At 42.3% G+C, this 13,273-nt stretch overlaps 1 protein-coding gene across 2 annotated transcripts in view; it reads right to left on the bottom strand.

Annotated features, from left to right (window-relative positions):
• The window catches only part of MTOR (mechanistic target of rapamycin kinase), a 64,169-nt gene that overhangs the window by 23,327 nt on the left and 27,569 nt on the right, over positions 1–13,273 (bottom strand). For both annotated transcript variants that reach the window (XM_061450095.1, XM_061450096.1), the window contains 4 exons: positions 6,356–6,431; positions 4,280–4,419; positions 1,823–1,923; positions 857–972 (listed from right to left, as the gene is read on the bottom strand). In XM_061450095.1, the coding sequence (XP_061306079.1) occupies positions 857–972; positions 1,823–1,923; positions 4,280–4,419; positions 6,356–6,431 (433 nt within the window). The remainder of the gene's footprint in view (positions 1–856; positions 973–1,822; positions 1,924–4,279; positions 4,420–6,355; positions 6,432–13,273) is intronic.

Here is a 13,273-nt window from a genome sequence, read left to right as displayed (position 1 = left end):
CTGGTTCCAGCCATTATATAATCTCTCACCTATAGTTTTTCCTGTTCAAAATGTTAAAGGTTAATCACAAACTCTACACCTCTGAATGCCTGGCTAATTTTACTGGGCACATCACCCAAAAATCCACATAATGGTTTTGACAGAGCAGATTGAATTGCTCCTTTATCTAAGCTGGCAAGCCAGCACATAACAATTCTGAGAAATGGTACTTGAGCTTCTTTGGAAAGTAAATAACACGCTCCACGTTTATAGAAGGGAAAAAGTCACTCTGCAAAACTCCTCTGTGAGAAACCATGCCAACATGGATGTGTTTAACAGATCATTCCTTACCTTGATTTCTCCTATCAATCTAGGATTTGTAATTGTTACCAGAAAAATAAAAGGAAAAATTCTGGTACATGATGGATACAAACAATTCACTGAAAAAGCTGCAACAGACAGAAGTGCACAGAACATCTATGAAGAATCTCATGTGTGTCTTAAGGCACAAATGCCTTTTACCAAGTTTTACCTCTGCTGAGATAACCCTTTCTCTAGAAAACAGACACAGAAGTGAAGAAGCCTGAGTGCAACATTCTTACGCTCTACAGCACTGAACCACTACTGTCTGTACATATATTCAGTCCTGTGTTTACACATACATTCATGTGGTTTACATATATTGAGCGCTGTTTCAGTGCTGGAAATACAGCATAAGCTCAATCACTAACGTTTAATACATAATAGAATAGAAAGGTTTTGGGCAATTCATAGGTTATTTAAGACAGGCTGCTTAAAGCCATTGTCTTTCCATGCAGCAGTATAGCCTAGTACAACTTAGACTAGGTTTTGGGAAGCCAGCAAGGAAGACAATTACCTGCTGAGCCAGTGAGAAGAGGTCCTGATGAAGAGCCAATACAGCCCTGTAGAAAGCACCATCATGGGTGTCCCTTGGGATCATGCAGGTATATTCTTCCATGCTATCCCACTGACCTGCAGAGACAGATATCCTCAGTTATACAACAGCTTTCTCTGCAACAGGACTATGCTATAGTGTGGTTAGGTATCAGCAACTAGGCCTGAATGCTGTGTGGACTTCTACATATAAGTCAGGTCTCCAGAAGCTTGTCTTTGGCAGGGACAGTCTGTGTTATATACAGAAACTGTATATATACATACACATAAACTGTATCTATACACAGACAATGTTATGGACAAGCAAAACCACTGGCATTTTCTTTTAGGCAAATTGTTAACCTCATAGAAAAGGTTCTTGCACTCCTTGTAATGAAGAGGTTGAAATGGTGAAGTTTCCAGAACATTTGAGTGAATTAGTGTCCAGAAAGAAGAGATGACTTTTTTCTCAGCACAGACTGGCAGGCAGCAAGTGATTTAGAAGCTTCTCCAGTAAACTGCTGGCTATCAACATAACAGATAGTTGGACCATTTATAGATTTATTCCACTGAAGATTGTCTACTCAGCAGACACAACTTAGCAAAATGCCCAACAGCTTGTTCTAGTTTGTAAATAAGAGTCTGACACAAATCTGAGAAATTCTATTAATGTCATTCCACATCTGAGCGATGTTCAATGTAAGACTAAGTAAAAGGGACCAGTTAAGCAACTGATAATCTGCTCAGACTAGTAAGATGGTCTCTTTGTTACTTGAGACCATGCTGGGAGACCTTATGTAAATGTAGTGTTTAATGATGTTTCATTGCCCAACGTAAATAATTTTGCTCTTTGATTTTGCTGTTTCTTACATTTTGGAGTTCTGCAATTAAAACTATCTGTGCTCCCACACTGTGAGCTGTCATATCCCACCACAGAAGGATACATTACCTAGACCCCAGGCAGCAGCAGCAGCCATCCTAGCCATCTTGGCTTGAGTTTCATCATTGACCTGTGTCCACTTTTCACAGCACTGTTGGTGGAGCTGCCCCCTAAGAAGAATCCACAATTCTGGATCAGCAAAAAGCCTCTTCTAAGAGCTTCACCTTGTTAAACAACCGCTCTCCAGAGATAAGATAACCACCAGCCCCATCATTCCTTATAGAGTGGCGAACAAGATTCTTCTCCTTTGGCCATCTCAGACATGCTAGGCTGATGACAAAGATCCTATCATCAGAGAAGAATTTCAAGGCACGCTGTGCTTTGAACACAAAACGCCAGACAAAGGTTTGCATTTGCTCCTCAGCAGTTAGCAAAGACTACTTTACAAACTGAACTGTCAACGCCAATCTACAAATACACAAAACAACCCAAACCATTCCCAAGAAGAAACCAAACCACACCAAACGAGGAACACTTACAGTTTTCTTGCAAGTGTCAGTACCAGAAACATATGATGTGAATAGCGTGAATAGCTTGTGCATGGCTCCTGCTATCAATCACTTTGGATAAACACATCGTCAAGTTTGAAGACAGAGACTAGAGAATCAGTGCTGCTGTAACCTTGTAGGAAGGCTCATCACGGCAAGATCTCAGTGAGGAACTGAATCTTTCATTTCCAATGGAAAGGAAGCATCAGGATTTTCTATATTATTACTTTGAAATCAACTGGGAATGCTCCATTAATCAAACTAATTTCTGCGGGTGTTGCAGTTCCTGAATTTCTCAGGCTGGATACTCTGCAGCAGTGGAATAACTGCCAACTGTGTGGGAGGCCACCTTGCCATCTCCACTGTCGTCTTCTCCCCTCCCCAAAAGGAAGATGAGTTAGTCAAACAGAACCAATGGGTTGCCACAGGCAAGACAGTCATTCTGACAGATTAATGGCCCAGGAGGGAAAAAAAACCAAACCCCAAACCCACAAAAGAAATGAGAAAACAAGCCAAACCTAGCAACAGCAGTAAATCAGGACCTCATGGATGCTAATACAGTAGTACGGCTCTTGCAGATGTAACTGCATCAGGAGACAAATGGCTGGGAATATTTTGGCTGTCCTTCCAAAACATCACTGCACAGAATAGTGAAATAATGATGCTGCATAGTATCAGTTCTGGATTAACTGTCATACTCTGCAAGCAGACTCCAGCAGCACAAAGAGTTGAATTGAACACTATGGAAGAATACCAGTAGGCAAACCACAGTACCCTCAGCCTCAGGATGATGTCTCTACAGCCAGTTGCAAGGTAGCAGGCAGCACTTTGCAAAGGCACCTCTGAATTGTAGGACATTTGCAGTTCTTGCAAGAGCAAGTAGACAGTTCTTTCTGAGATTTGACTGCTCTTATCACTACAGATGCATGTTATCTAGCTCCAACAGAAGAAAAGCATCCTTTTGTAGTATATTTGTCACTGATATATGAAGAAGCAGGAGGTTCAGAGGACACTTTCCACAAATACATGTCCTGCAGGAGGGAGAAATTCCATAAATCCCTGGTGGGAACTGCCTATTCCTAGAAAAGAAGACTGAGTAAGAGTAAGAAAAGATGACTGTGCTCAGTAAGAGGATCTATTTTTCCTGCTGAAAAAGCTACACCCAATCTGCCTCACCCTCATCTAGAAACAAAAAAGGGTAGAAAACGCTGTCAGAATTTGGTTTCTCAGACAGCTCTGTTTCTCTAACAGTAAAATGACTTTAGTGGAGAGGAATCTCCTCACTGTGTGCCACCCCACGGGGTCACGTCAGGACCCATCAGGAGAGAGCTCGTGACATGAAAAGTTCAGTAGGAAGGCGGAACCTGGACCAAAACACATATGCCCCTGGGTAGAACTGCATGCTACAGTGCACAGGATGCCTTCTCCTATTATCTTCTTGGACTTGCACAGGGAGGAAAACAGTGAACTAGCAAGCACTAAGTCACTACCAGTTCACCCTCTCACAAATACTGACTCTAACCAGTTATATGTTGACAGCACACATTTAACATAGGGCTTGAAGTACCAAATGTCCACAAAGACAATGCTTAATGAATGCTAAAATAAAGTAATAAATGAACAACTCGGCCAGCTATAAAATGGGCAAAAGGGTTTTAAAGTGGGAGTAATTCATCTGGCATAATCTTACACTTACAGACAATTTCACTAACAGTTGTCAAAAGACCATGCATTCTGGATAGGCACAGGTCTGACCATAAATAAAGAAACCTCTCATGTTTTAATCAGAGTTTAAAAAAGAAGGGCCACAACAAGCTCCTTTATGATTGCTTTTGACAAATGCTGCCCAGTTAATTTTCCTGAGAGGTCTCCTCTATTTACAGTTTCTTTCTCTGTTACAAATGAGGCTGATCTGATCGTAAGACTGAAGATTATTTCAGAAAGACCTTAACTTATCAGATGGGCATTCCCCTCTTACCATTCACCAAGTGCTTCCAAGCAGCGCATCCGTCCTAGCATCAGCTCAGGATCATCTTTGTTTGTGTCCATCTTCTTGTCATAGGCCACCAGAGCATCTTCCCACTCATGAAGCTTTTCATACCAGGTAGCTTGAATTTCCTAAGGGGGGGGGGGGGGGGGGGGGGGGGAACCAAAAAACATTCCAAATAAATAGTGGAATTAATAGTGATGAGTCTATATTAACTACTGCAGCTTTCCCTGAAAAATTCTGTGTCTGTGGTTGTCACTTGAGCCTTGTTTTCATTCTAAATATCCTCATGGACTTCTGTGATGCAGAGAAAAGCCTTGAGCTAGAGCAAAACCAGGAATCCTGAGTATTTCTCAACCTCCAGAGAGATGAATTCAGGTTTACCAGAGGGATCAATCCAGCATCATCCCTTATTCAGTGCCAGTGAAATACTAGCTCAGTAGCTGGTGCTTTTCTTTTTGAAGGGGGAGAGTGAGTGGTATAGGAAAAAGAATAAATGTATAAAATATTCCACTTCCTGTTGTTGCACCTGTTTGCATTTAAACAAGAACAACAGCCCTGTGTTCAGGAATGGGTTGGAAAACAACCCAAACCCAAAAAGCACACTGTGCGTTTGGGTAGTGCTACAGAACTTAATACAACAGGTAGTATGACGCTGGGGTCTAATCACAGCCCTCACAAGGAAAGGCTGTGGTTTGTACCAAAGACTGTAAAAGAAAGCCAAGCAATGATCCTTATCAGCTGCACAAGCTTCTCTTCAGTTTTTGTTTCTAGATTGTTTCTAATTTTCAAGAAATAAAATGCCTTAATACGTTTTCCATATTTATCCCTGCCAATGTGTTTCTCTACTCAGTCCTTGGCTGCTCATGTCTTGACATATGCTGCAGAATAGATTCTTTCCCCAGCTCTGCAGGCTGGGTAAGTATAAACCATGCTCTGCATGCCAGGTCTTCCACTTAGGACATTTATATACCAGCCTTTATCTTCTCAGCTCACTCACAGTATATTAAGCAAGTTCCTGAAAGCAGAGCTCACAGCTCCTCTTAATTTCTTTTCACTGCCTGTTCTGGCAAACTCTGTGTTTTGAACGACGTTACTGCTAAAGAGTGAGGTCAGAATTAGGTAACAGAGAGCTTTGCTCAATCCACCCAAGGAATCACAAAGCTTCAAAGATGTTCTGAAGTCTGTATTTCTCCCAGAAAGGAATTCTTTTCCAGCCTAGGTCAAAACCACACTATAATGCTACACCAGAGGACTTCAACCATTTTGTGCTACGTGTTCCCACTTTCTAGTGGTTCCTAATGAAAGAGGCTGATTTACTGTGCTTGCAGGGCTGCCTTCCTTTTCCCAATCACCCTAAGGCTCTGCAAGAATTATCACTGCAACATCGCCTTTTTAACAAAGTAGACGTGGCAGGAGAGCACAGATGCTTTAGTCCCTGAACACAACTTAAATGCTTACAAAAAAGAAACAAGAAAGGGAAAAGGGTAAGTCGTGCAGAGAAGGGCCCAGAACACACACAGGATGGGGTGATTTTATTTCTCTGAACAGTCAAAGCTGTAAGGGACTGGGTAATGTGCTATTCTACATAATATCTGTGAACCCTCTGACAGGTTCACGTGCCTCCTGGATGAGAGGCCAGAGGCACAACTTCCACTAAATCCTTACCTGGAATGTGTTGATGCAGTTTCTCAAAAGCCCTCAAGCATTTAACACTCAACAGGAACTTGCTCCTTCCCTTCCCAGCTACTTTTAAATAATACTTATTTTCTCAAGTTGCTAGCTGCCCACAGCTGCATTTAGTGTCAACAAGAGCTGCTAAATTCTCCTCTAAATCAGGTTATCGCAGCCTTCCCCAGCTATCTTACCCATATGCAGTGTTTGTTAAGTACACAGCATACACCTCCAGTGGCAGCAAGGCACCTTCAGTATGAAAGATGCACTATTATAAGCAGGGATGTGATGGATTGACAAAACCACACCACCACACACGCACACACACACAAACCCCCCACCTACAAACCTCATGAAGGCATAAAACATGGAGAGTTATCCAGCAGGACTCACCAGCTCCCCAAAGTGCTTCATGGCATATTCCAGTACCCCAGCAGCTGCTTCTGGCTGTTGCAATTTATTGTTAATGCTGAAAAGACAGAAAGAAAGACCATTTCACACAGTTGGCAATTATTAGAGGTTGGTAGGAGCTTCTGCTTGATAATCCCAAACTCCATCATTTAGAAACACCAATGGAACACCCTTCTTTTTGTTTAAAACTTCCAAGTGAATGATATTTGCAAAACAATAGGTGCACCTATATTCTCTGCACATATTCTCAAGTTTGTTACACAAAACAGTGATTGCATAAGATTATCAATTCTAAACAGCAACATGCATAGGGGGAAGAGTTGCCAAGAGTTCGAAAGGCACAATTTCTCAAACTGCACTTACTAAGAACTCTACAGCACTGATTTTTCCCCTCCTTTCTCTTAAACTAACTCCTTTCAACATCAGAGTAGAGGTTTGTATGATCCAGAAAGCAACGTAAATCATTACAACAGTTGACAAATGTCACCAGGAACACACACAAAAAGTCTGCAACCCTACGTTCAGTTTCATATAGTGTCCCTGCACTGGGGCTAGCCAGTACTGGTGCTGCTCTTTTGCTGCCCTTTGCAAGGTGAATTTGTTGAAGTACAAGCAGACAGGCTACTCACAAACCTGGTTCTCCAGTTCAGCACCATGATACACAGCTATTCTCTTAAATCACTTCTATTTCACATTGGGTTTCTGATCTTCCTACCAGAAATGGCTCTGTCTGCACACAGGTGCTTGCTAAATCCCAATCTAATGAGGAAATTAACTTTTTATGAAGCGGCTGCTATTTTATAAAGCTTATTTACAGACACATTCTGTCTCATTGCTCACCTCTTTCCCCAGAGGTACTGGAGAACAAGAAGCACAAGTCATTGAAAGCCATGTCAATGGCACTGAGCATGCTACAACAGCCACCTACAGTCCAGTTTAATGCTAGTTAACATTTTGAGTGGAAACAGCATAACCTAAGAAACAAAACATGTCAACTGAAACCAACACAAAGAGACTTTCAAAGGCCTCTGAATATGCTCCTATAGATAGAGGCAGCTTTCAGAAATGCCTGTATCTATATGCCTAAATACCTTCTTGCCTGCTATCATCACAACAATAGCATATTCCCCCTCAACATGAGAGGCCTGTTGATCAGTGAGCCAAGGAAATCTATAGTAATAAAGAGGACTCTGAACAGACAAAACAGGGAAAGTTTTCAAATGAGTGCTATATCTCTTCTGTGCGGAGGTTTCCTTGCCTGACAACCAAGGAACCAAGCTCCTGGGCACACTCTGGGTATCTGGGAAGGTCAAGTAAAATGCTTTTGGGAACAGGACCTCAGAATGGTTGAGCTCAATCAGACTGAGTCAGGCTGTGAATGCACCACAGTCACAGTTCAAGACAGGCACCCAGAAATGGGAAGCACTTGAAATACAGCCATGCCTTTCTTTAGCGAGACAGGCAAAGAATGTACTACCTCCATGCTTCCCAAGGGAAAGCCAGGCAGCAGTGCCTCGTAAAAGTGATAAATGGCTGTCACATTTCATACCCTGATGATTTAAAGAGTCATTGGCAGACACATCATTTCCAGCATGTCAGACAGTTCATTACTACCAAGTTATCTTTCTCGTCAACACTTCCTGACAAAATTGGCCATTATCTTTTATTCTTCAGCAATTAGCGCTGCTCTTTTGCTGATGCTCCCTGCTGCACTCAATTACTCTTTTTTTGTTTCTTACTTTCTTGGCTGTCCAAAGTAGAATGAAATGTTTCAAATTCATCTACATTTAGATTTAACCAAAGGGAGGGAAAAGAAGGGAAGGGAAAGGAGAAAGACGTTGATTTAAAAGAACACACAACAGTAGATACAATACTAGGTTGCATTATTAATAATAAATTATTCTTTTAACAACACGTCTCGCCCACACAGTGAGTAAAGATAGGTAATTTTGTGGACTAGGAGAAGCCACTGACTGGGAAATCTCCTATCAGTTAGTTCACATTTTGATGCACCACATGAAAACACACACAAAATGGGGACATTGACTGCTTTAGCAGGAATGGACCTAACCAGACAAGCACAACTGCCAAGGAGAGTACAACAATCCCTCCAAAGCAAGACTCCCACATCAAAGTGGGTTTTATTAATCTGGCTGAACATTCACTGACTTACTTCTTCAGAATCATAAAACCTGGATAATCACAGCACCGTTTTGCTATTCAGTTTTACAGGCTATAAAGGAAACACAGTTGTGTGTGCATTAAGTTCTGATCTTGTGGGACCTCTGACTGCTTTTCCTAATCTGCTGGATTCAGTGTGCTCCGATTGTTGGGAGGATATTGACAACTCGGAAACCATCACTGCTACCACAGCTGACTGGAATGTGTTTCCAACAGACTCACAACTCTTGGCACACAAGTTCTCTGAGAGTGGGCTTGCAGATTGCACTGCTCTTGGAAAAGGGTTTCCACGTGGAGTCCTGTTGACAAATTCAGAATACATGTTTAGAAATCATGGAATTCTGTGCTTCCCTACCCTTTCACCTTCTCACCATTAAGGCATTGCCCCTCTCCCTGCAGATCTGACCAGGTCTGTGCTCAGCCAGAATCATCTTCAGTTTTGTAACACTGAAAGCTCCACAGAGCTGTTTTCTAGTTGTCATGCTGGAGACTGGACAGAATGAAACACAATACAGAGAAGCATCCCAGCCCACAGAGGAGTACCCGAAGGACTAATATTCCAGCCAGGCAGAGTTGCCAGGGGGGTTTAGGCAGTGCTGCTGCTGGCTATCAGGGCAGTTTACCGGATTAGAACCAGAGGGATAGCTTTCCCCCTCTACTTGGATAGAAGATAACTAGAAAATCTTTCTGAATTAAAGGCTGGGGTGAGAAAACATCTCTCAAGATAGAAACAACGCTGCTGGCTAACTCAGCAGACAGTAACTTAAGTCTCTGTTTGTCAGGAGATTTCCTTGCAGTCATTCCTAATTCAGGATAATATAAAGTTTAATGCTCCATCCCTGGCAGTGCTCAAGGCCAGGTTGGACAGAGCCTTGGGTGACATGGTCTAGTGTGAGGTGTCCCTGCCCATGGCACTGGGGTTGGAACTGGATGATCTTAAGGTCCTTTCCAACCCTAACCATGCTATGATTAAGATGAAAATCAATTATTCTCCCTATCCACTGAGGGTAGAACATACTCCTTTGTTCATTTTTGTTTAGAAGATAGAAAGAAGCCACCACTACCACTTACTTCACTTGAAGGCTCAGCAGCAGGCCATAGAAGATGACTACTGTATCTCCTCTTTCTTGGATGTCTGTAGCTATAGGTTTGGCAGGTCATAGGTTACATATGTCATCTACCAGGAAAAGGCCAAAGTATCCTGCCATGCTGGTATGGACTGGCAGAGTCTTCCAGCATTAATGCTCAAGTGAAATATTTCAAAATCATTCTAAATGCCACATTCTAGGTACATACATAAACTCTCCTGAAACTATTTCAAGACAGAGCTGTCCTCATGCCAGCACCATTATAGATTATTAGAATGGGAGTCCATAGAAACAACAAGATAGCATACGTCCTTTCCAATCCTATTCTATGATTCTGTATCAAAAAGATTTTTATATACTTTGAACTAATGCACTGATTTCACTCTTTAATACCCACCACTTGATTTCACATCTTAGGCAATAACCAAAGTGATTAGAAGATACAACAAAACAAGACCAGATCCTTACACTTCCCTTCAAAACCAGGATTAATCAGTTGCAAAACTGACTCCTATCTATCAAGTTTTGCAGGAGTTTGTCCCACCTGGACTCAATACATTATTGCATATCTGAGCACAGCAGAATTCAAACCGACATCAATCACAATAACAAAAGTATTACATCTTTCAACAGAGCATTTTCAGGAAGTCCCAAGCCTATCTGTGAGGGAACACACACATTTCCTATTGCCAGAAAGCATCCCAAAACATGGGAGAGAAACCCTTATATTGCAGTAAAGCAGCTTGTGTGCAAAGTCTAGAGAAGAAGCCAAACTCTTCTTTATGTTAGACTCCCCAAGTTTGTTCAATCAGCTCCTCCCTGTGACAGATTTTACCAACCTAAGCCAAGCTTGCTTTTCCTTCTGAAGCAGCACAGGGAGCTTGATTCCGGGATTAGAAGTGGATGCCCTGCTACTTTGTGGATACTCTGGGGAACAGATAATCCTCTGGCAAAAGGAACTGGCTTTGTTGGCCAGTTTCCCCAGCTCTACAGTTTGTGTTCAGGCATCCCCGAGTCCCTGATTAAACAAACCTCAGGAAACAACCAAGTGCCCCCAAACAACTCTAAACCCCAATAAAATTCCATCACACCACTGAAAATTATTCCTATGCTGGGAACAAACATATTTGAGAAACCAATACCAGCAAAGAGATGTTTTCAATACAGCTGTGATGATGGATTGCTTTACAGGCCAGACCAGCAGCCCTTCATCTTTCAGCAAGGGTGCACTGCACTGCTCACAGGCATTAAAATTGGCCAAATTCCCAATCTCGATGGAAATGCTTGTAAACCAAATAAAACCATTGCTGAGCTTTGAAAGGAAAATAGGAGGATTTTATTACTGTCACAAGGAAACTCTCAGCCAGCCTTGCTGCTCAGCCTGCAAAGGGTGTTGTATCACCTAGTCTTTATTCACCAGATTCAGTGCAGGCAGAGAAGAAAAGCAACTGGCAAGGAAGATATTTAGCAGACAAAGGTGAAACACAAAGCCAAAGTCTTCACGTAGGGCTCGTGCAAAGAACAGATACATTAAATAAAGAAGATACTACAAATGACTGCAGGAAGCATCAGTGATTTGCTTCTGATCAGGCCCTCTCACTTGCACCACCAGTTCCTATATAACTTCAGATTTACAGTAATTACTTGCAGTAGGCAACAACTGTATTTGACTGTACTAGGGTCTTAGTCATTACTGCAAAGCTATTGCAGAGTGAGTGTTAGCACATTCACAAGCAGCTCCAAAACCAGAGGTGAACAGTTTCCCACCTCCTGGGAGGGGAAAGCTGTGCTTCACAGAGCCTTGATACAGTGTGGACTCCGAGTGTTGATGAGAGCCTTTGCCACCTCAGCAAGCACCAGGAATGCCTCATTCGAAGCATTTGCCGGATGCATATTAAGGGGTTTGCAATGACTGGCTACCAAATAAATAGCCACAGGGCACTGAGCTCTTCTCTTCTTGTCTCAGCTTCACGTACACCTGCCAGAACAGCTTCCCAGAGAAAGCAGTTATTTAAACCCACCTGATTTAATCCAGCCCTCCAGGGATAAGAGATACCTGGTTCTAATCAAGTAATACTAATATACTTGCATTTGGTAACATCAACCAACATTATACGCATAGGGTACACACAAACTGCAACCATGTTTAGACTCTATTATCCCAGTCACATCAAACCTACACAGGTAACAAAGTCATAAAGGATCTGCCTCATGTTCTTGACTTTAGGATCTCATCTTTTAAGCTACCATGTAGCAGAATGTTTCTACATACAAAATATAACAGAGGAAAACTAGGACCATAGATTTCAGACTAAATGATACTGGATTTCTCTAAAAGTATTGGGGGAAAGGAGAAAGGACTAGGACCTACTCAGTAATGACAGAACTAGTTTATCCCTTTCTATGTCCAAAATGATGCCTCTTTCCAAAATGTAATAGGATCCTGAATTCAAGTTGTTAAGTACAGCAGTACATAACAGTGGGACAGTTTCCTATAGAATGTCAACTCCTACAGCTGATCTGATCTGGCAATGACTAGCATCAGCAGCTATTGCTGCCTAAGTGACTACATTCAGTTCTCCATGCAGCAGAGAAAGATTCATCTTTCAGATACTCATAAAGAAGTCAAATTCCATTAAGACGAAGGTCTCTGCCAAGAGAGATCTGTCTGCCCAAATCCCTCTTAATGCTTCCTCAAAAGTAATGACAGATGGGAAGACTTGTGCTCTTTTCCATTCCTGCACAGTATGCCTGTTTTCGCCCCCTTACACAGAACAAGGAAGCATTATCTCTGTTCTAAACAGGTGAATCAAAATATGCAAGTCCCTGGCTGCCTCGTTTCCAATTAAATACTCCAGTTTAGATAGGGGATTTGGAGGCCTTTCTGCACTGTTTCCTAACATCTGTGTGCAAATTTGGCTAAATCTTGGATCCTTCCAAAACATGTACAAGGAATGAATGCATGGACCTACCAGTGGCTCCCCTCTTCCACATCTGCCCCTCATGATGTGTGAGTGAAATTCAGACTGCATTAAGAGTTATGGTGAATGAGAGCAGCAGAATAGATCTTGTTAACACGATGTGGGTGTTAGCAGGGTGGCTTTTTGGGGTGGAGAAGCCAGAGTCTGGCCTGCCCTATTCTTTGTTCCAACTTTGACAAAAAACATGTTTCTCATCACAGGAAGCCTGAGAAGAATTTGCCCCCGGGAATGACAGAAGCTTCAGCTGGAAGAGGGCTCAGACAGGATTAGAGGCAGAACAAAAAGGTCAGGCTTTCATCCGGGTGCAGTGGCACTTTCTGGTCTGAAGTATAAAAAGCAATTTTGCTGTGGAAGGTTTCTGGAATGTCCATGGCAAAAACACGACTGAAGCCTAAGTCTGCTGTGGAGGTATCCTCAGCACTTGAATCAAGTTGTACTTGCATACCTCAGGTCCAATACCACACCGTGCCTCACCAGTTGATATTACAGTGGTTTCTCTCTGAAGTACAGCATGCAGACATTCAGCTGCAATGAAACTCAAGGCACTCATGCTGCCTGTTCAGAGATCTCTTATTCCGACCTCCTCCGAAAGATCCACTCTTCTTCCTCTAAGAAAATGCAGGTTTATGAAACGTCTGTGTTCATATCCC

This window comes from Pezoporus flaviventris, unplaced genomic scaffold, assembly GCF_033815535.1.
Source record: "Pezoporus flaviventris isolate CSIRO_AGI_PZ_B2104156 unplaced genomic scaffold, CSIRO_AGI_Pfla_v1 ptg000009l, whole genome shotgun sequence".
Classification (NCBI taxonomy): Eukaryota; Metazoa; Chordata; class Aves; order Psittaciformes; family Psittacidae; genus Pezoporus; species Pezoporus flaviventris.
The sequence above is the reverse complement of the archived record's forward strand: the minus strand, read 5'-3'. Positions and strand labels throughout refer to the sequence as shown.